The sequence below is a fragment of the Hirsutella rhossiliensis genome (genome assembly GCF_020360975.1).
Source record: "Hirsutella rhossiliensis strain HR02 chromosome Unknown scaffold00008, whole genome shotgun sequence".
NCBI lineage: Eukaryota > Fungi > Ascomycota > Sordariomycetes > Hypocreales > Ophiocordycipitaceae > Hirsutella > Hirsutella rhossiliensis.
Genome location: NW_025408674.1, coordinates 1,543,325 through 1,561,794, shown reverse-complemented (window position 1 = coordinate 1,561,794; position 18,470 = coordinate 1,543,325). Strand labels below are relative to the sequence as shown.

The window sequence follows — 18,470 nt, the reverse complement described above, 5'->3', positions numbered from 1 at the left end:
TAACACGTTCTATCCCGAAATATACGAAGATAAAGTCCCGGTCGTAAAGGGTATATTCTGGACTCGTCGAGGCCAGCCACAGCGAGGCCGATGTATGCAACAAAGTGACCCAGTACATGACTGCTGCCAGCCTCGTCATACGCTAATGGTTCTGAAGACGCTAAACTCCTCGCCCGTGGCCACCAGGCTGCCGGTAATCTGCGGGTGCCAGTGCAGCTCCTTGACGGCCTTGAGGTAGTGGACGAACAGCAGCTGCGGGGGCACGTCCTTGACGCCGGCCGTGTCCTTGCTCTCCTCGTCGTCGAGCTCGACGGCCAGGTCCCACAGGGTGACGGTGTTGTCGCCCGCGGCGACGGCCATGATGGAGTCGTCGGTCGGGTGCCACTCGACGCTGGTGATTTGCTCCTTGTGGAAGTCGAAGCTGGCCAGGGGCTGCGGCGTGTCGGCGGCGCCGGCCTTCCACTGCCGCAGGTCCCACACGGCCCAGGTGCCGTCGTCGGCGCCCGAGGCGAGCAGGTGCGACGTCTGGCGCGACCACGACAGGACGTTGACGTCCGAGGCCGACACCTGGACGGTGAGGGCGGGCTTGCGCGACTTGGAGCGCACGTCCCAGACGCGGACGGTGCCGTCGCTCGAGGCCGACGCAAACACCGACTGCTCCGACGGCGACCACTGAATTTCCTCGACGCTGCCCGTGTGGCCCTGGAAGGCCCTCGAGTCCGTCACCCAGCCGCCGCCGTCGGTGCGCGTCGTCACGTAGACGAGGCCGTCGTTGTCGCCCGTCAGCAGCTTGCCGCCGGGCACCGTGGGCGACCAGTCGACGGCGTAGCCCTCGGCCTTGTGCGCCCGGATGGTCGAGATGGGCTTGTTCTGCTGCGGCGTGATGACGGTGCCCGGGTTGTCGAACGAGGCCAGGTGCGGCGTGACGTCGTGGATGAAGACGTTGCTCGACTCCGTCATGGTGGCCGTCAGCGTCGTGGGCGGCCGGCCGGGCTCCGAGGCGGGAATCTGGTGGGCGCGGATGCGGTTCGTCGTCGAGCCGAGGGGAATCGACTTGCTCTCCAAGATGGGCTCTGCTTCTTCGTCGTCGTCGTCGTCGTCGTCCGACTCGTCCTCGCCGTGCCGCTCCATCCTGCTCAGCCCGCTAAACTTGTTGACCATGAGCTGGTTCTCCTGCGCCCTCGCGTGTTCGGCCTGGGTGCCGGCGACGGTGTACATGGTCGCCGGGTAGGCCTTTCTGGCATCGCCGAGCCCATCCCGGACAATGTCAAAGGACAGGCACGGCCAGGGGGTGCTGAGGTTGTGGAGCATCTCGTACGTCGAGAGGTCTGGCGCGAGCGTCTGGCCGGGCTCGAGCTTGCTGCGCCCGACGATGAATGTGCCCTGGTCGACGTCCATGGCCGCTGCGGATCGTCCCGTCAGCAGCTGCCCTGCGTGCTGGCCTGCATTCGCGGGGACGCGGCGCAGACGGCCGTCTCACCTGCTTTCTCCTCGGCCTCCCTCTCGGCATCAGGCCGTCCGTCGACGCCGGCCTCAAGGATCTCGTCTTCGCTCTCAAACTCGTCCTCGAATTCGTCCTCGAAGTCGCCCATTTCCTTGTCGCCGTCAATGTCCATTTGCTCGGGGCGATCGCCGCTCTTGAGAGGGCCATGGCCGTTCTCGGCGTCGGCCGTTCGTTTCGACATGGCCGACGACTGGCGGGTGCTCTTAGTTTCAACGGCCGGCAAGGGGGAAGTTTGAGGGATGTTCAACTCCTGCCGCTTCCGTCGCGGCTGGGCTCTGGTGATGGCGATGCTGAAGCTGGTGATTTTATCTTTTTTTTTTACCCATTGCGACCCCTCCATCAAAAATTCTGGCGCAACCCCGCCATGTGTCGATGAGGTGTGGCTTGACGCAGTGGCGGTGCAGCTATCTAACCACCAAGGCAGTACCGGTAGTTTACGAAGTACAAAGAACACAATAGAAGTTGGGCAACACCATCTGATAACAGACAGAAACATCACGATATGCGCCGTGCCCACGCTCCCTGTCCCGCTATCCGACGTGCCCGGCGCCGTCTCGTCGACGCCGAGCAGCGCCACGGCCCGGTGCCGATGCGGTTGAAGTAGTTGCTGGGCCCGCCCTCGCCCATCTGGTTCCAGGGCTGCGGGCCGGAATCCGTCAGGCTGTACGCTTTGAAGCACGGGTTCGACTCCATAGCAGCCGTCAGGACAGCCCAGCTCATGAGAAGCATGAGTCCAGCTCTAAGCATTCACGGGCAAGGTCACCACCGTCTTGCATGGCTACGTGCACACTGCTCATGGGATCGAGAATCTGCACGCCTAGGATGTTAGTTAGAGTACATCAAGTCTTCCCCTTCCATGATCCGCGAAGCAATGTAGGGAATCATGTGGCCAGCGTAGCTCTCGCCAATGTCAAGGCCGACATCCGGGATGCATTTTCCGTCGACGACGAATTCTCTCCGTTGATGTCAGAAGTCAAGACCAATCTCCGTGTGCGTTTAGGCCGATTATTGGAGCTCACTTCCAGCCTTGTTGTTCAAGTAGCGAGAAGGCGCTGCATTGACGGTGCCGTCGAACGTCACAGGGTCCAGAACCAGGGTCAACAGGTGTCTTGTAGTGGTGACGCCATATATAAGTCATGCCCGTGCCTGAAACCCGTTATCCTACTTGATGATGGCCATTTTATTTTTAGTTATTTTTCTTGGTGACTTCGCATGCCATCATCGGATGCCAGCAGCCTCCAAGGGTCCAGTCCTCCTAGCCGTTTCGGGCCAAGGGCAAATCACGTCACCGCAGGGGCCGAAAAACCGGAACGGCATGGAATAATCTCGGCATCTGTGGTTGCACAGCCCAGTCTCTTTCTTTGTCAGCGCCGTGGCTTTACGAAGCGAGTATTTACGATGCTGGCGACATGACGAGAGCCTATGACTTCATCTCAGCCCCTCTTACAAATCCCTGTTACGTGCTCAAGACGCTTTCGATACATAAATCCGTTCTGTGCTTCGTCTTTTCTTGCATCTACTTCCTCAAAGTTCATCACCTCTTTTCCACCTTGTTCAACCAAATATCGTGCATCGACAGCTCAAAAGACAAGACAGACTAGGTACAAAGTGCCCGCTTAATAAGGCGCCGGAAAGAAAAACACTCGCGAGCCTCCCCCGCTTGCGCATCGTCCCAGCTTTCAGCTTTACCCCGCCGCCACATTTGCCTCATCCTCCATCCTTTTCCACCGCCACCACCACCATCACCACCACCACAACAGCCTGATCGCGACGCCTCAAATCCAAACAACAACCACCCCCAGCCACCGCCCACGATGAGCGCCGAAGCCCCCAACGTCACCAAAATCACGAGCAAGGCTCAGTTCGACGAGCTCATCAAGCAGAATCCCCGCGTCGCCGTCCAGGCCCACGCCGAGTGGTGCGGCCCCTGCAAGGCCATCTCGCCCGTCTTCGACAAGCTCTCGACCTCAGCCACCGGCGTCACCTTTGCCCGCTTCGACACCGACGACGTCCCGGACCTCTCCCAGGAGTTCGGCATCCGCAGCATCCCCGCCTTCTTCTTCTTCAAGGACGGCAACAAGGAAAGCAACATTGCCGGCGCCAATCCAAAAGCCCTTCAGGAAGCCGTCTCGTCCTTGTCCAAGTAGGCCGCCTTTTTCTGCCTCTGCAACAACTGTGCAGGAAATACCATCCTCTCGCCCTTTCACCGTGCCTCATCAACCACGAACCACCGTTGATTGGAGTTGCTCTTACGGCATGAATAATGGGTCGTCTTGCTCGCAACAACGATCACGACGTCGGTCACATCGCTTTCAAATCAATGACCACATGTACGGTAACTACATGGTAGTGTAAAGAGGTGCGCGGGGACGGAAAAGAATACCCTTAGACATGACCGCCGCCGCAGAATGTACCCTGGTTTCTCAGATAGAAAATGTTATCCACTTCGAGATGCGTGCCAAGTTTTTGTATCGCGCGTCCAACAGGCACGATTAATGTTCGTGAAACGACTGAGCCACCAAGCACATGCTGCCTCTTCATATCCTTGTTACTACCTATTCGCACATGCATCCATACGTCCAGCTTATGCTCACCAAAGAAAAAACCGGCTCCAAGCTTCCTGTCGCGCTCTATGTTCCATGACGGGTATATCTGTACTCGTTGTCATCCTATCCATGGGCCAACGGGGAATATCCAAACAGCCAGCTTCCTGCGCACCGACATGATGCCGAAGCCCTCCACCACGGCATGACCATCACCAGCAATGCACGCTCTCAATATATGTTTCGGGTCCCGTTATCCTCATTCCTGCATGTTTCCTGTTTCATTGCCACCCTGCGTACGTGTCCACGGTTGCACTCATCAAGCCACACCCGAGTTCATCCGTCGATTGCTCGAGTAGGGGCCATCTCGAGTTTTGGGCCGGTCTGATCCCCTGACGGCCTTGGCGTCCGACTCGCTCGCTCTCGACTTGGACGGCTGCGCAGGGTCGACCGACTTCGGTCGGCCGCCGTCGTCGCCGAGTTTTGACTTGCGGTGCTCACTGAGCACCATGCTCCTGCGACCCGGCGGCTTCCCCTCGGCCACGACACCCTCACTTTTGGTCTTCGAGTGGTCCGAAGACGACGACTCTTTGCCCATGGGAGCCGGCGCAGCCGCGTTTGTCGGGTACTTTAGCACTTTCCATCGACTCAGGTTCCAAAAGCCCCCTTCACCCTTGAGTTCCTGGTGGTCCGAGTCCGACACGCTGAGCAGGCTGAAGCTCGGCGTCGGCGGAACCGTGGGTCCTTGTTCCTTGTCCTTGGGCAGCTTCAGCGACGTTTTGCTCGTCTGTATACTGCTCGTCGGGCTCGAGGCGTTGTGCGCGCGCGTGACGGGGCTCGATGCATAAGGCTGCTTCCGAGCCTCGGACGCCAGGTTCGCGGCCGACGTGTTGAGTGGGGCTCGGTTTGACTTCATGGGAGACATGGATCGCTCGCTCCTCGCCGCCGTCCCCGAGGTGCTTGCCCGCCCTTCCATATCTTGCCGCCAGCTCATGATTCTGTCCGAGGCGAGCTGCACTTGCACGGGACCCGTCAAGGACCCACGCCGCGAGTGCACGCGGCTGCCCCCGCTCGTCTTGGTGACGATGCTGGAACTCCGCCCGATCCCCGTCAGCTTGCCCGAGAATATGGAACCCGTCTCCCACGTGTTCTGCTGGCGCTTGGCATACGCGCAATCTTGCCGAAACACCTTGATCGTGCCCGACTTGTCCGTCGTGACGAGGATGTTGCCATCGAGGTGCTTGGAGCGCTCAATGTACGCCGGACTCTCCTCGGGCCTCTTGACGCCCGGCGGAGCATCCGCGTGGCCGTCGTCCGAAAATTTGGTCTGGCTCGCCGTCTTCTCATCGAGGCTAAGTAGCATGACAGGCGGCGGATTGCACAGGTCGTAGATGGGGTCGCCCGACGCGCTCAGCAGCTGCCTGCTCTTGACGGGCGCCATGAGCGCCGTGGTGACGACTTCGGGGTGCGCGTCGAAGCATTCGTACGGCTGCTTGTCCTTGAGCTCCGCCTCCGGGTGGCCCGTCCCCCACATGTAGGCCCGCCGGTCTTCGCTCCCGGACACGACGTACATGCCGTCGTCGCTGAAGCGCGCGTGGATCTGGCTCGACTGGTTCACCAGGCCTTTGAACTTGACTTCCAGCATGCGCGTCTTGAGGCTGTATATGCGCACGCGCGAGTCATTGGAGCTGATGAGCACCTTGACGTCCCCGCTTTCCGCCTCGGCGGGCATCTTGACGGTCCTGATGCCCGTGATTTTGCTTCCCTTGGCATTTTTGCCCCTTGAAGAGCGCACATGGATCTGAAACTGCTGCTTGAGGCCTTCAGTCTCGAAAAACGTGCACAGCCCGCTCAACACGCCACAGATTGCCGTCTTGCCGTCGGGGGAGAATGCCACTGCCGTGATGAACTCATTGGCCTGCGCAGAAAATGCAACCGAGTTGTCCGGTATGCTCCACAGTCTAAGCTGAGCGTCCAAGGAGCCGGCCAGGAAGAAGCGGTCGTCGGTGGGGTGAAAGGCAATCGACGTGACGAGATCATCGTGCTGGAACACGCAGAGACACTCGGCCCGGCTCACGTGCCACAACCGAACCGTCTTGTCCATGGACGACGAGAGCAGAAAGTTATTCTTGCTCCAACTCAAGGCCAGAACCTCGCCCGTGTGCCCCTCGAACTCGCTCGTCGGTTTGCTGCGGAAGACCGGGGCGCTCAGCTTTTCCCCGTTGCCGCGGTTTTGCTTTTCTTCCTCCTCCTCGTGCGCCCGCCGCTCCTCAGGGGTCGATATGACGGAGAAGACGCGGACGGTCTGGTCTTTGCCGGCCACGGCCAGATAGCGCCCATCTAAGCTAAACTCGGCCGCCCAGATGGCATCGCCGGCCTTGAGAATCTTATTCCCCACGGCTGTTGCGGGAGCGCGACTCGGCAACGGCTCGTCATCCGAGGGGGGCTTGGTGCCCAGCAACTCTTGGGCGAGAAAGAGGCGATTGAAGTCTCGACCCTTTTTGTTGTGCCGCTTAACGCGGATGTAGCGTGGAGGCTCCTTGTAAAGAGGTATGTAGCCCCCTCCGGCCCCGGCGACAGAAGTCATGGCCCGGGCATTGCTCCCGTCGGTGCGGCGGTCACCCAAGTCGGAGTCGGAGTCGGGCATGTCATCATCCCTCTTCCGAGCGCCGCGCATTCCCAGGCGACTCAGGAACGACGGTCCCTTCCTAGTGGCGGCAGCGAGTTAGCTGAGTATGCAATGCCCACATGCCATGTCGAACAACGCACTTCCGCTCACGACTTGCGTCGGCCGCGCCATTGGCAGACTTGGTCGAGGGGTCGTGGACTTGGTCAGAGGTTGGGCTTTCGGGCCTCGTCGGATTTCGCAGGCGCTGGGCAATAGTGGATTCGATGTTGCCGTTGCTGTTAGTGCGCAAGTAGATTTGCTGGCATGGGAACCAGCTGTCAGTTACGCGTCGACGGACGTCTAATAAGGGGAAAGGCAAGGGGAGGGGAAAGGGTGGGGGAATGCCCACCGTACTGAGCGGATCCAGGCAGGGATTTGCCGATGTCGTGGCCGTGGTCAGGGCCCTGGTAATGCCTCTACCAGGGTCCTTTTCCTTGACATTCTGCGAGGTGTTGGATCGCGACAGCAAGGTAGTGGAGCGGCGAGTCAGAGGCTGGGACTGCCCGTTGAAATGGTGCTCTTTGAGGGGAGTTTTCCCCAGCAGTTAGCAGACGGGTCATGTTACGGCTCGGGATGCCGCGGGGGACGAGATCGGGGTCAAGCCCTGAATCCGAGCCCGAGACGGAGTTTCGGAGACTGGCAGAGGCCGCGTACCTGGAGCATCAGATGGACCGGCAAGTTGGGCGGCAGCAGGGATCGGAGCGGCTTTACTGTCGCGGTTGGAGGTGAAGGGGCCGTCGCCCAAAATAGCAGGCGGGGAGAGCTGGGTAGCCATTTTCCATGCTGGGGATGGCAGATGGACGGGCTCAGGTGGCTCTCATTTCAGAGTCGTCGCGGCTCGGGGGCGCAGGACGGTGGCTACGTAGCCGGCCGGGAAGGGCCCCAGGTCGCCGGGTCTGCGAGAGGCACGACGGCGGGGTGCCGAGGGTGGAGCAGAAGGCGAGGCTCAGGAGTCGCAGTCGAGGCGAAGACGGCCGTGGGGGCGATAGCGTAGACGTCGCGTTGGCCCGAAGGAGACGGTATGGGAGAATGCGCGCGTTGTCGGGGAATCATGGGGTGGCAGAGGAGGAGAGGCGAGCGTATGTGTACCCTGGAAATATTACCGAGGGAGGACGGAGTGGTGGTTGAAGAAAAAGCCGACGTTCCTGGCCGAGGTGGTGCAGGGGGTGTCGGGTCGGGTGATATCATGGCTTGTCGGTACTCCGTACCTGCGCAGGAGACGCTCGTACCACATACTCTACCGTGCGAGTCGAAGGCCGGCTGGACTGTACAGCGGAGACCTGGCCAGCCAACCACCAGCAGCCGGCCATTTCACCCACCCAGCCATGCCCAGTCACCTAACACCAGCTTCCGCGGCGCATCCAGGAACACAGCGCGCATGGCCAATACTGGCGTGTTCACATCATAGGCGCCGGCTAACAAGACGAACCCAGCTCAGGCAAGACGGCAGCGCGCGACAAAGCTGGCTTGGCTGCCAGCATTGCGTCAGCACCTCGCTCAGGAGACGGCGGCTCGTTCGTTGGCCGGCCACGGCTCGGTACTCGCGGGGCGAGCTGGCTCGCGAGGATGCTCCAACAAGTGTCCAATCAATAACCGACTGCCATTCGCATGCTGGACTCGTCATCCCGTGGAGAAGAGCTGGCCTTGGCGCATACATGTGTCCCAAAGGGTGCCAAGGTCCGTTCGGGCATGGCGATGCTGGTAATTTGCTCGGCAGCATCCGTAATCTAGAACATCTAAAAATAAATTGCGCAAAAAATGAGGCATGGCATTCTCGAGCAGGGACAGGGACAGCAGAGCAGCCTACTGACTCTACATGAAGCACTTCGTGCGTCCATACAGCACACGAGGCTTGACATTCGACGCCGTACAGAGTATGGCCAAGCTATCCAAATCAGGTAGTTTTTGCATGCCTGTCAAGCTTTCCCCGTGTCTCTAATCCTTTAAAGGGGCACAGGCTTGCTCGCACACGCGCCCCCCCCCCCCCGTCCATCTGGGGGCCGTGGTGACGTCGACTTCCGCCAAGACCAGGCACGGAGCATTTACAAGGAGGTCGTTGCGAACCCGGATCTGAGACGCCTGTCAAGTCCAGGCCAAAAAATAAAGTAAGCGTCAGTTGCGGCATCGGCCATTGCCATGACGAATGAATCGCCCACATTCCACACGGGCAAATTACGCAGATGCCAAGTCAAAGGCGGCCCCCTTCTGCTGCCCCGCCCTCTTCAGGACGAGCAATGGTCAGTCTGAAAAGGCCTGTACTGTACAAAGTAGACCAACGGATAAAAAGAAACGAGAGCATCCGCACGGAACAGCACGATGACGTACGTTGACGACTGCAAGGTCCAATTGAGACTCCTGTCTCTTTCAAAGCCGGGCGTCATCTGCTTACCGTGCTGCGGAAAGCGTTCGTACTGTATACTCTGCTGGCGTCTGCGCCCCAGTCCACTGGGCCTCCCTTGCCGCCACACTCGACGCCACCCCCACCACCGCAATCTTCCATCCGCCACTCACAATCGTCAGTTTCGTCACCATCCGACCGCTATCGAGCTCGCCCTCCTTTCGTGGGACTCGCCATCCCCACGCATGCGAGCAATAGGCCCCGGCCGCACCCCAACATGAAGCTGGTCGCGCGCAAGGTCCCCTCGGACATCGAGGAAGAGCAGGTCTCTCTGCTGCCCGAGGACCCCGAGGACATGGTTGGTCCAGCGTACACATGCCCGCCTCGAACCATTCGCTAATGCCCCGCAGTGGCACGCCTACAACCTCATCGTGCCCGGCGATGTCGTCAACGCCCACGCCGTCCGCAAAGTCGTCACCGTTAACCCCGGCACCGGCGCCGCCGCCGCCGAGCGAGTCCACACGGACCTGACCATCAAGGTCAAGTCGACCTTTTTCGACCCCGTCATCTCGTCCCTGCGCGTCTCGGGCGTCGTCGTCTCGGAAAACGACCACGTCGCCCGCGGCGCCCACCACACCCTCGACCTCGAGGTCAACCGTTCCTTTGCTGTCATCAAGCCCGATGGTTGGGACTCGGTCGCAAAGGCCACCCTCGCCCAGGCCCTCTCCGACGACAAAAACGGCGCCATGGCCGCCCTCGTCATGCAGGAGGGCCTTGCCAACATCTGCCTCGTCACCCAGTTCCGCACCGTCCTCAAGACCCGCGTCGAGAGCGTCGTCCCCAAGAAGCGCGACACCGCCTCGGACCAAGACGCCGGCCTCAGGCGCTTCTTCGACAAGACGCTCAGCTCCATGCTGCGCGCCCTCGACTTTTCCGACTCGCGGCCCCTGCTCCTGGCTAGCCCGGGCTTCGTTGCCGCCGACTTCAAGGCCTACATGGCCAAGCAAGGGCGCGACAAGTCTGACAAGGTGCTCACCGCCCTGTCCAAGCAGGCCATCGTCGTACACGCCAACTCGGGCCACATCCATAGCTTGAACGAGGTGCTCAAGAGCCCCGAGGTTCTCGCCAAGATGCGCGACATGAACTACGCCAAAGAAGCGCAGTCCATGGACAACTTCTTCGACCTCCTCAAGCTCGACGACGGGCGCGCCTGGTACGGCTCCAAGGCCGTCGAAAGGGCCGTCGCGGAAGGCGCCGTCGGCCCGGGCGGGGGCGTGCTGCTCATCAACAACTCGCTCTTTCGCAGCCAGGACCTGGAGACGCGGAAAAGGTACGTCGCCGTCGTCGACAAGGTCAAGGGCGACGGCGGCGAGGTGCGAATATTGAGCAGCGACCACGAGAGCGGCCAGCGGCTGCAGATGATGGGCGACATTGCCGCGATGCTGAATTACCCCATTTTGGATCTGGACGAGGACGAGGACGAGGCACAGGCGGCGCCTGCGGTTCGAGACAACGGCGCAAGGCATCAAGAAGACGAGAGCATGCTAGAAAGCGTAATCTAGAGTTGCGCAACTGCCAAGTCCCTTTCACTGTGACGTATCAAGACTCCGGTCGTGCTCGGCTACCCTATACAAACCCGTCCCTCGAGGCAACCTGAGCTGCAGCTCGGTGCGCACAGTATCATCATCTGGGGCTGAAAGCCAAACCCACGTGGGATTTGCTGCCACTGGGGGCGTGCCTGGCAGACTTCACCATTGTGCGAGGGCTGTACCGCAAACCAAGAAGTCGACGGACCCCTCGGACGGTCTTCGGCTCTGTTCGGCCCAGTGCACCCGGGCTGGCACTAGCCTGGGGCAGTTTGCCCCAGGTCAGCGGGGGACATGCGTCCCCATAGCGTCTCGGCTCGAATTTGCCTCTTTCCGCACCCTGGGCAAACGTGAAAGAAGCGGCTGTTCTCGCTCCCTCGAGTACGAAACCCCCCTCGACCCCCAACGATAACGCTTGATGCTACGGAGAATGGCGACGGCCAAGCTTAGTCTCAGCTCCACCGTCAAGCTCAACTCGGGCTACGAGTTGCCGCTGCTTGGCTTTGGTGTAAGCCAGCCCCGTCCCGTGTCGCCATGTCCACGACGCGGCATTGCTGACGAGGAGACGCAAACAGGTCTATCAGACGTGAGGGCCCTGGAGAGATGCTTCAGCCTAGAGAGATGCCCCTAGGCGCGAAGAGAGCTGTGGACTCACTCGTGTCGTAGGCCAAAAGACCAGGCTACGGATGTGTGCAAGGAGGCGCTGAGGATCGGCTATCGCCACGTAAGTGCAACGCCCGTTCTCTGGACACGCCAATACGCTCGTGAGGCGGACGGGGTCGCGCGGTACAAGGCTGACGTAGCCTTGACAGATCGACTCGGCCTCGGCCTACTACAACCAGGGCCCAAGCAGCGCCTCGATCGCAGCCTCGGGCCTCAAGCGGTCCGACGTCTTCTTCACGACAAAGGTGCCGATGCGCGGCTACCCGCTCGGGTACGAAACCACGCTCAAGCTCGTCGACATGGCCCTCGCCGTGACCAAGCTCGGCTACCTTGACCTGGTGCTCATCCACTCGCCCTACGGCGGCGCCGAGAACCGCAAGGGCGCGTGGCGCGCGCTCGTCGAGAGCGTCGACGCGGGCAAGGTGCGCTCCATCGGCGTCTCCAACTACGGCGTCCACCACCTCGACGAGCTGGAGCAGTACATGCGCGAGCTCCAGGCGCAGCGCGGCGGCGGGCCGGGCGGCGGCGGCGTCCTGTCCGTCGGCCAGTGGGAGGTGCACCCGTGGCTGACGCGTCTGGACATTGTGCGCTGGTGCCGCGAGCGCGGCGTCGCCGTCGAGGCCTACTGCCCCATTGTGCGCGGCGAGCGCTTCGGCGACCCCAAGGTCAAGGCGCTGGCCGACCGGCACGGCAAGACTGAGGCCCAGGTCTTGCTGCGCTGGAGCCTGCAGCAGGGCTACGTGCCGCTCGTTAAGAGCGTCACGCCGTCACGCATCGCCGAGAACGCTGCCGTCTTTGACTTTGAGCTGTCCGAGGCCGAGGTCGAGGGACTTGCCACGGGCGACTACAGTCCTTGCGCGTGGGATCCGACCGTCGAGCCGCTGGACAAGTAGATGATGGGCTGAGCGTGTACTTTGCAGTAGATGAGAGGTCGTGAAAGAGATGCGACAGCTCATAACCCTTGCTCGCCGGTTCTGATAGATTGACGTCTGTCGCTCGGATCGAGCATCAGGCAGAAGTGGATCGCGCAGCTGCCCCAGCCGCACGCCTGAACCATCACGTGACAGCGCACCGGTCTCGTGCTGAGCTGCCTTCCCTCCAGCAAACGAGACCATCTCGCAAAGAAAGGAAGAGGACGAACAAACCCAAGACATGCAACAGACATGTCCCTGACCCGACACCACCCACGCGCCCCGCCCTCCAAGTCGCCACCATGCCGGTGCAGAGGACGTTCACGCTCATCCAGCCCATCCCGGGCGCCGCCGCCGCGCCGCGCACCGCCGCCCAGCCCATGACGTCCAAGCAGGTCCGCAAGGCCTACAAGGCGGCCACGCGCGCGGCCCCCGTGCCCCGCGCCGAGCGCCTCCGGCAGGAGCGCGCCGAGCAGGACCGCATCCGCCGCGAGCTGGACCGCGATCGGGCCGCGGCGCGGGCCAGGGCGGCGCGCGAGAGGAGGCGCGAGACGGCGGTGGGCGAGCGGGAGGCGCGCAGGCGGCAGGGTCTGCCGCTGGCGGATGTGCGGCCGAGCCAGGATACTATTGCCAAGTTTGTGCGCGGGAATGCGTCCGGGAGGAAGAGGGGTGTTCCTGCTGGGCCGGGGCCGCCGGATGATGGCGGCGACGAGCGGGCTGGACGGCGGCGTGCTTCGGGTGCCGCGGCGGCGGAGGGGTCGTTTGAGATAGACCTGATTCCCGAGGAGGACGAGCTGGACTTGGAGGCGCTCGAACAGCTCGACACCGCCGTCAACGCCGCCGCCCACGGGCAAAGTCGTGAGCCAGACACGGCACGGAGAGGGTCGTCGTCGTCGAGTCCCGCAGCATCTGGGCGCAGCCCCCACGGCCGGTCGCGGCCCGCAACACCCTACGAGCTGGACCTCGGGCTCCGAGACTACATGCCCCGGGACAAGGCGCTGCCGCCGCCGGGGACACAGCACGACGAACCACCCACCGTGCCTCCGCCAGCGTCCCTAGGGTCACGACGGCCCCTGGCTGCCGTCCAGCCGCCCCCAGCCGGTACGCAGGCCATCCTGTTCAACCCCGACGACTTCTTCCCCTCGTCCTCCCAGCAAGAGCGCGAGCTCCGGGAGGAGATGGCAGCGACCGTAGATACCCTCCCGCACCCACCAGAGCCGCCGCCGCCAGACCCAACCACCGCCGTCTCGCCGTCGGCCCCCCGCGCCTCCCCGCGACGCTTCTTCACCGCCTCGGGCGACCAGGAGCTCGTCACCCTAGCCCTGCAGCGCAGCCGACGCAGCGCCGCCCTCGAGGAGATGCAGCAGCGGGAACGAGGCGCGGCGGCGCAGGTAACTCGCCTCCTCCCACCGCGACACGACGCCCCGCCGTCACGCGAGGCGGCGGCGATGAGCCGAGCGCGCAAACCCCAGAGTGCCAAAGCGGCCGTCGTCGACGCCGCGAGGTGCCGAGGCGGCCTGCCACGGGCAGAGGAGAATCTACTCGGGGGGCCCGACAAGGAGAACGTCGCTCCGCGGGCCGACGGCGGTGGCTTCGACGCCCCGGACTCGTCCCCGGAGACCGAGTACGGGGGGGAATGGATCGATGAGATTGCGGTAGAGCTTAAAATTTGACGATAGACGGACAATAGGCTGGGGTACTGGGGGGGGGATGGGGGGTGATGGACAAGGAATTATTAGCATACTGGGCTGGCGTTATATCTTTCTCACATTTCTCTTTCTGGACGGGTGGACATGGATAGCGAAATGAGCAGACGACGAAGAACGCACAAGAGAGACGACTACTAGCAGCATATATTTGCAAATCATCACGGCAGAAGGCACAGTCAGGTCGCGCGCTTTGTGTCATTCCATTGCCCCTTGCCACCCCGATTTTGCCACCCCAATTCACGGGACAGCCTCGAAAAGGGAACCCCGATAATTGCCAGAACCAAAAACAAGTCCATAAAACAGAAAACGTCCAACACACACGCTTCCCAACGCCCACCCATGTCGTGCAGCGATGGCCTGCCCGCCTGACCCGCCGGTCTTATGTGTGCCAGCAGCCCTGGGTATCTTTCGTCGCGTGAAATGTACCTCACCATGCCCCCTTTCCAAACGCCGCTCATGATGAATCCCTCATTACCTGCCATGTGCCCTGGGCCGCCCATCCACGAGGAGCCAAGCATGGTCCTGCAGGAGCGCGCCATGCTGCTGACGAGCCTCGGCATCACAGGAATATCCCGATCCACTCCGTCTTGGTCGCAACCTTTGTCTCGCAGCCCTCGACGGCACATCTCAGGTCGTTGGGCACGCTCGCGGGGGGCTTGCCGCTCGGGCTCTGGAACCCCACGCCGCCGGGCGCAGCCTTTGTCGGCCTGCGGTTCTCGAAACAGTCGGCACAGTAAACCTTTTTAACTCAGCGTATCAGCACCGTTCGGCCAGCCATCAGCATCCTCGCGGCGTCTGGGGGCTCGCATACATGACCACATTTCTTGAGTGCCCAGAAGTGGTGTTCGCCGGGCGCCCTCTTCCGCTTCCTGTTTCCACTCGCGGTGGTAGAGCCTTGGGCCGCCGTGCCGGTGGGGTCGTAGGCGAGCTCCTCATTGCAGGCCGGGCAGACGACGACCCTCTCATCATCGATTTTGGAGTCGGAGCAGGTGTCGCGTGTGAAGCCGTCGCGGGTGGGCGGGACATCTTCCATCGGAGGCTTAGGGCTGGCTTCTCTGGGACTGAAGGGGCCTGTGATGTCGAGCTGGGGCACATTGAAGTTGCCTCGCAAGATTTCAGAGTGAAGGAGACCAGCCATGTGCTGGACACCCCTCGATAACGGGCCGTAAAAACTGGCCCCGCTGTTGATGAGCTCGAGTTCAATGAGCTGGTCACGGCCAAAGGGCCGGGGATGGCGGGCTGGGTGATGGTGATGAGGGGGGTTGGGGAGATTTTGATTTCGCAGACGAGCGGGACGCGGAGGTTCGGCCTCGGGCGGGTCGTCTGTCAGATCAATGACGTTGGCCACCGGGGCGAACAAGGTGCTGTCGCTTCTGGCAAGCCGCGGAGGCGAAACGCGCTGCGAGTTTGTCCGCCGCGGGTTCCTGCCACCGGCGTTCTGCGACTGCGAGGGCCGTTGCTCGACGGGCGAGTCGGGCTCTTCAGTGAGGTCGATGACGGCTGGGCGTGCGGGCGTCGGGGGGCGATCCCATCGTGTCGCGCGGCGGTCCGATGGCCTGTTGGGTCGTAGGCCGACGGGTTGCTGCGCCGGGGAAAAGCCCTGCGGCGGGTTCAGCAGGCTGTCGAGGTTGTTTGGGCGTCGATGAGGCGGGTTAACTTGGATTTCGACGAGGTCATCGTCGCTACTGATGTCGAGCCATCCGTCCCCGACCCGTGCCATTTTCTGAACGTTGCAGCCTCGGCACCGCTATTGGGGGAGACGAGTCGGAGGAACGGCGAATGTTGTTGTTGGGGAAGAGAAAAGGGAAGAAAACAAAGGCGACCAGCAGGTGTCTGCTGCACTAGGCGCCAGCTGCGAGGCAACGTCACGCCACGAGGTGGCAACTCCGAAGAGAAGGATACGCTGCGAGGGCCCGGATTTTAGCCGCCTTCGGTCTCTGATGGCTCAGCAAAGTCCGGACGCAAAATCCGCACCAAGCATTGCGGGATGCTTGGGACGTTGGGCGCGCAGGAAATGGCTCGTGGGAGGAGGTGGCGTTGCGGAGTGCGTGCAAAGGCCGCCGTGTTTGGAAAGTCGACGTTGGAAATAAGCGACGCGGAGCGTCTGTGATGTGAGACAGAGAGCGGGCGGGCGGCCAATAATGCCCCTCCATTTGCCTATCCCATTGGCGTGGGGCGGCGTGAGGCGGCGTGGGGCGGCATGGGGGGAGATGCTAGCGCGCTAACTACTGATATCTCTTTGATAGGCGGCCGTTGTTGTTCTGGTCAAGCGACGTCTAGTTAAGTTAGTACGAAGTACGGATAGGTAGATACCTATCGCTTGACCAGCTTTCCCATACTGGGTAGTAGGTAGCACTAATATGACGAGCAAGAACACTGCACCCTCGGCTCGCTTTCATTGCCCCGCTCTCCGCCGACTCGATGCATTCGTTCCCTCGGGCCCTGTTGCCAATCACAAGGTTTGCCCTCCGAGGCACAAGTACACAGCTGCTTGTACGCCACAAGCCCTCTCGTTTGCTCGCAGAGTCTGATCCGTCTTCGCCGCCGGCCGAGCAAGACAAAATAAAATCCAGAGGCCTCATCCTTCCTTGGCACCGTACACCGTCACCACGCCCTTGCCATTCACCGCCACCAGCTTCTTCCCTGACGCTCCCCATCGTACCGCCACGGCAGCCGCCGAGTTCCTCAGGGGCTCGCTCCACTTCTTGCTCGACTTGGCATACTGCTGCACCGTCAGGCCAGACGCGCCAGCCGTCGCCAGAAACTGCCCCGTGTAGTCCCACGTCAGCGATTGTACCGGGCCCCCCGTCTCCAGCACCTTGGCCGCTGCTGCAGGTCCCTCTTTCCGCAGGTCGAATATGGTGACTGTCGTCTGTCCCTTGGCCGCGGCGGCAAACCAGAATCCGTTCTCGGAAAACGCAATGGCCTCTATCGGCGCACCCAGACTGAAGACGGCCGCCTGCTCCAGCGTCTTGGTCATGAAGAGCTTGATCTCGCCCGCCATCGTGCCAGCAGCGAAGAGGTGGCCATCAGGATGAAAGGCGCATGTCGTCAAAGCTGCAGCTGTTAGCACACCGCACACGCACGCCGGCACAGGGCAGACAGAAGCTTACAGGCATCGGTATAGACGCTGCTAACCACCTTCATCGAGCTCATCTCGTAAAACACGATACGCTTGTCGGTTCCTACCGAGGCCAAGATCTCTCCGCCGGGATGCGAGCTCAGCGCCGTAGCAGGGCCGTCGTGCTTGGAGACCGATGCCACCTCGTTGCCACCTTCGTACACTTTGATGGCACCCTGGATCGTCGCAAACATGAGCTTCGTTCCCACCCATAGTGCGTCCGTGACTGGCTGGTCGACGGGAATTTGCCGCTCGATGGCGTCCGCCTGGAGCGAGTACAAAGCCGCCACGCCCTTAAGGCCTCCCACTGCGGCATAGTCTCCCTCAAGGACGAGAGAGGTGGCTTGCGACAGGGGGAGGTCGTTGGAGGCCTCGCTCTCGAACGTCGTGATCTCGTCTGCAGTGACCCAGCCCTCGGGGACCGGCCGCTTCTTGCGTCCTTTTGTGAGGCTGGGACAAGGTCAATATTATTCCATGATTTGCACGGCAGGATGGACGAACCTCTGGTGGATCTCGTCGACGCGCTCCGCCAGCTCCTCGGGGAGCGTTTCGACGCTGTCAATCATCATTTCCTCTCCGCCCGGCGCGGTTCCCGTGACCGTGACCTTGCTCAACGACTCTCTCGCCTCGTCACGCTCCCTCGTCAGCCGCGCGATGACGCGAACAGCAGCGTCGTGCTGGTACAGGGCCATGACCAGCTCTTCCCGCGTTCGCGCCAGCTGTTCCCTGAGGTTATACGTCTCGAGCGCCATCGTGTCCCACTCATTCTGAAATGTAGCCAGCAGGGCGGGGATCGAGGTCATGGTGGGCGGACGCGGGCGGACGACGGCCGACGATTTGACGGGCAACAGGTCTTCGGGGGCAAGAGCCTGGCCCGTTCCCGGTTCGGTACCACGCTCATTTATGTAATTCTCGATCAGGCGCTTTTCGTAGACGACCCCTACACGCCACGTCAGCTCGGCAAGAGGCGTGCGGGGGCTCCAGCGTGCTCTTACCGGACTTTTTGGACACCACGGGCTCTTGCGGCGCCTCGCCGGAAACTGTGCTCTGGCGTCAGTCGAGGTGTGTTTGCATACGGGCTCGAATGTCGGCTCACTTCCGCAAAGCATGGCGACTGGTTCTCGAGAGCCCGCTCTGCTCTCAGTGGCGACTCGTTGTGTCTATTCTGCAGCAACCTGGCTCGTTGTGCAGCTTCACGTTGCGATCGCTCCAGCAAGACATCCCTTCCGGGGCGAGATTTTCCGCGTAGCCATGCGCGAGCAAGATGCCAAGCTAGGTACGTACTGCCCGTGGAGCCCGAGATCTGATCACGTGATGTGGACAGCTGAACCCATCCTTGAAATTTGGAGTGACGTCGCTTTCCCTCGGCATCTTATCTTATCAGTGTCCTTCTCGACGGGGAGCTCCGCTTCCACGACAAAGCCCCG

The 18,470-nt window shown here is 61.7% G+C and overlaps 8 protein-coding genes across 8 annotated transcripts; 4 read left to right on the top strand and 4 right to left on the bottom strand.

Moving 5' to 3' along the window:
* Positions 1–135: 135 nt before the first annotated feature.
* HRG_07507 (WD domain, g-beta repeat domain-containing protein) lies at positions 136–1,685 on the bottom strand (the record flags this gene model as incomplete). The annotated part of the gene is made up of 2 exons (XM_044865978.1): positions 136–1,403; positions 1,481–1,685. 2 exons carry the CDS (start codon positions 1,683–1,685, stop codon positions 136–138), a joined length of 1,473 nt encoding a protein of 490 aa, XP_044718942.1.
* Positions 1,686–3,318: 1,633 nt separating this feature from the next.
* Positions 3,319–3,651, top strand: HRG_07506 (thioredoxin domain-containing protein; the record flags this gene model as incomplete). The annotated part of the gene is made up of 1 exon (XM_044865977.1): positions 3,319–3,651. One exon carries the CDS (start codon positions 3,319–3,321, stop codon positions 3,649–3,651), a length of 333 nt encoding a protein of 110 aa, XP_044718941.1.
* Positions 3,652–4,366: 715 nt separating this feature from the next.
* HRG_07505 (WD domain, g-beta repeat domain-containing protein) lies at positions 4,367–7,490 on the bottom strand (the record flags this gene model as incomplete). The annotated part of the gene is made up of 4 exons (XM_044865976.1): positions 4,367–6,755; positions 6,817–6,974; positions 7,065–7,234; positions 7,370–7,490. The coding sequence occupies 4 exons, from the start codon at positions 7,488–7,490 to the stop codon at positions 4,367–4,369; spliced, it is 2,838 nt and encodes a 945-aa protein (XP_044718940.1).
* A 1,840-nt stretch (positions 7,491–9,330) lies between these two features.
* HRG_07504 (eRF1 domain 1 domain-containing protein) lies at positions 9,331–10,615 on the top strand (the record flags this gene model as incomplete). Its single annotated transcript, XM_044865975.1, has 2 exons — positions 9,331–9,411; positions 9,464–10,615. The coding sequence occupies 2 exons, from the start codon at positions 9,331–9,333 to the stop codon at positions 10,613–10,615; spliced, it is 1,233 nt and encodes a 410-aa protein (XP_044718939.1).
* Positions 10,616–11,069: 454 nt separating this feature from the next.
* Positions 11,070–12,195, top strand: HRG_07503 (aldo/keto reductase family domain-containing protein; the record flags this gene model as incomplete). The annotated part of the gene is made up of 4 exons (XM_044865974.1): positions 11,070–11,147; positions 11,215–11,225; positions 11,306–11,363; positions 11,452–12,195. The coding sequence occupies 4 exons, from the start codon at positions 11,070–11,072 to the stop codon at positions 12,193–12,195; spliced, it is 891 nt and encodes a 296-aa protein (XP_044718938.1).
* Positions 12,196–12,515: 320 nt separating this feature from the next.
* HRG_07502 (AMP-dependent synthetase/ligase) lies at positions 12,516–13,886 on the top strand (the record flags this gene model as incomplete). The annotated part of the gene is made up of 2 exons (XM_044865973.1): positions 12,516–13,604; positions 13,653–13,886. The coding sequence occupies 2 exons, from the start codon at positions 12,516–12,518 to the stop codon at positions 13,884–13,886; spliced, it is 1,323 nt and encodes a 440-aa protein (XP_044718937.1).
* Positions 13,887–14,481: 595 nt separating this feature from the next.
* On the bottom strand, positions 14,482–15,642 carry HRG_07501 (cell cycle control protein; the record flags this gene model as incomplete). Its single annotated transcript, XM_044865972.1, has 3 exons — positions 14,482–14,661; positions 14,734–15,161; positions 15,219–15,642. 3 exons carry the CDS (start codon positions 15,640–15,642, stop codon positions 14,482–14,484), a joined length of 1,032 nt encoding a protein of 343 aa, XP_044718936.1.
* An 858-nt stretch (positions 15,643–16,500) lies between these two features.
* HRG_07500 (prp19/Pso4-like domain-containing protein) lies at positions 16,501–18,152 on the bottom strand (the record flags this gene model as incomplete). Its single annotated transcript, XM_044865971.1, has 5 exons — positions 16,501–16,985; positions 17,036–17,493; positions 17,545–17,983; positions 18,039–18,083; positions 18,140–18,152. The coding sequence occupies 5 exons, from the start codon at positions 18,150–18,152 to the stop codon at positions 16,501–16,503; spliced, it is 1,440 nt and encodes a 479-aa protein (XP_044718935.1).
* Positions 18,153–18,470: the final 318 nt, after the last annotated feature.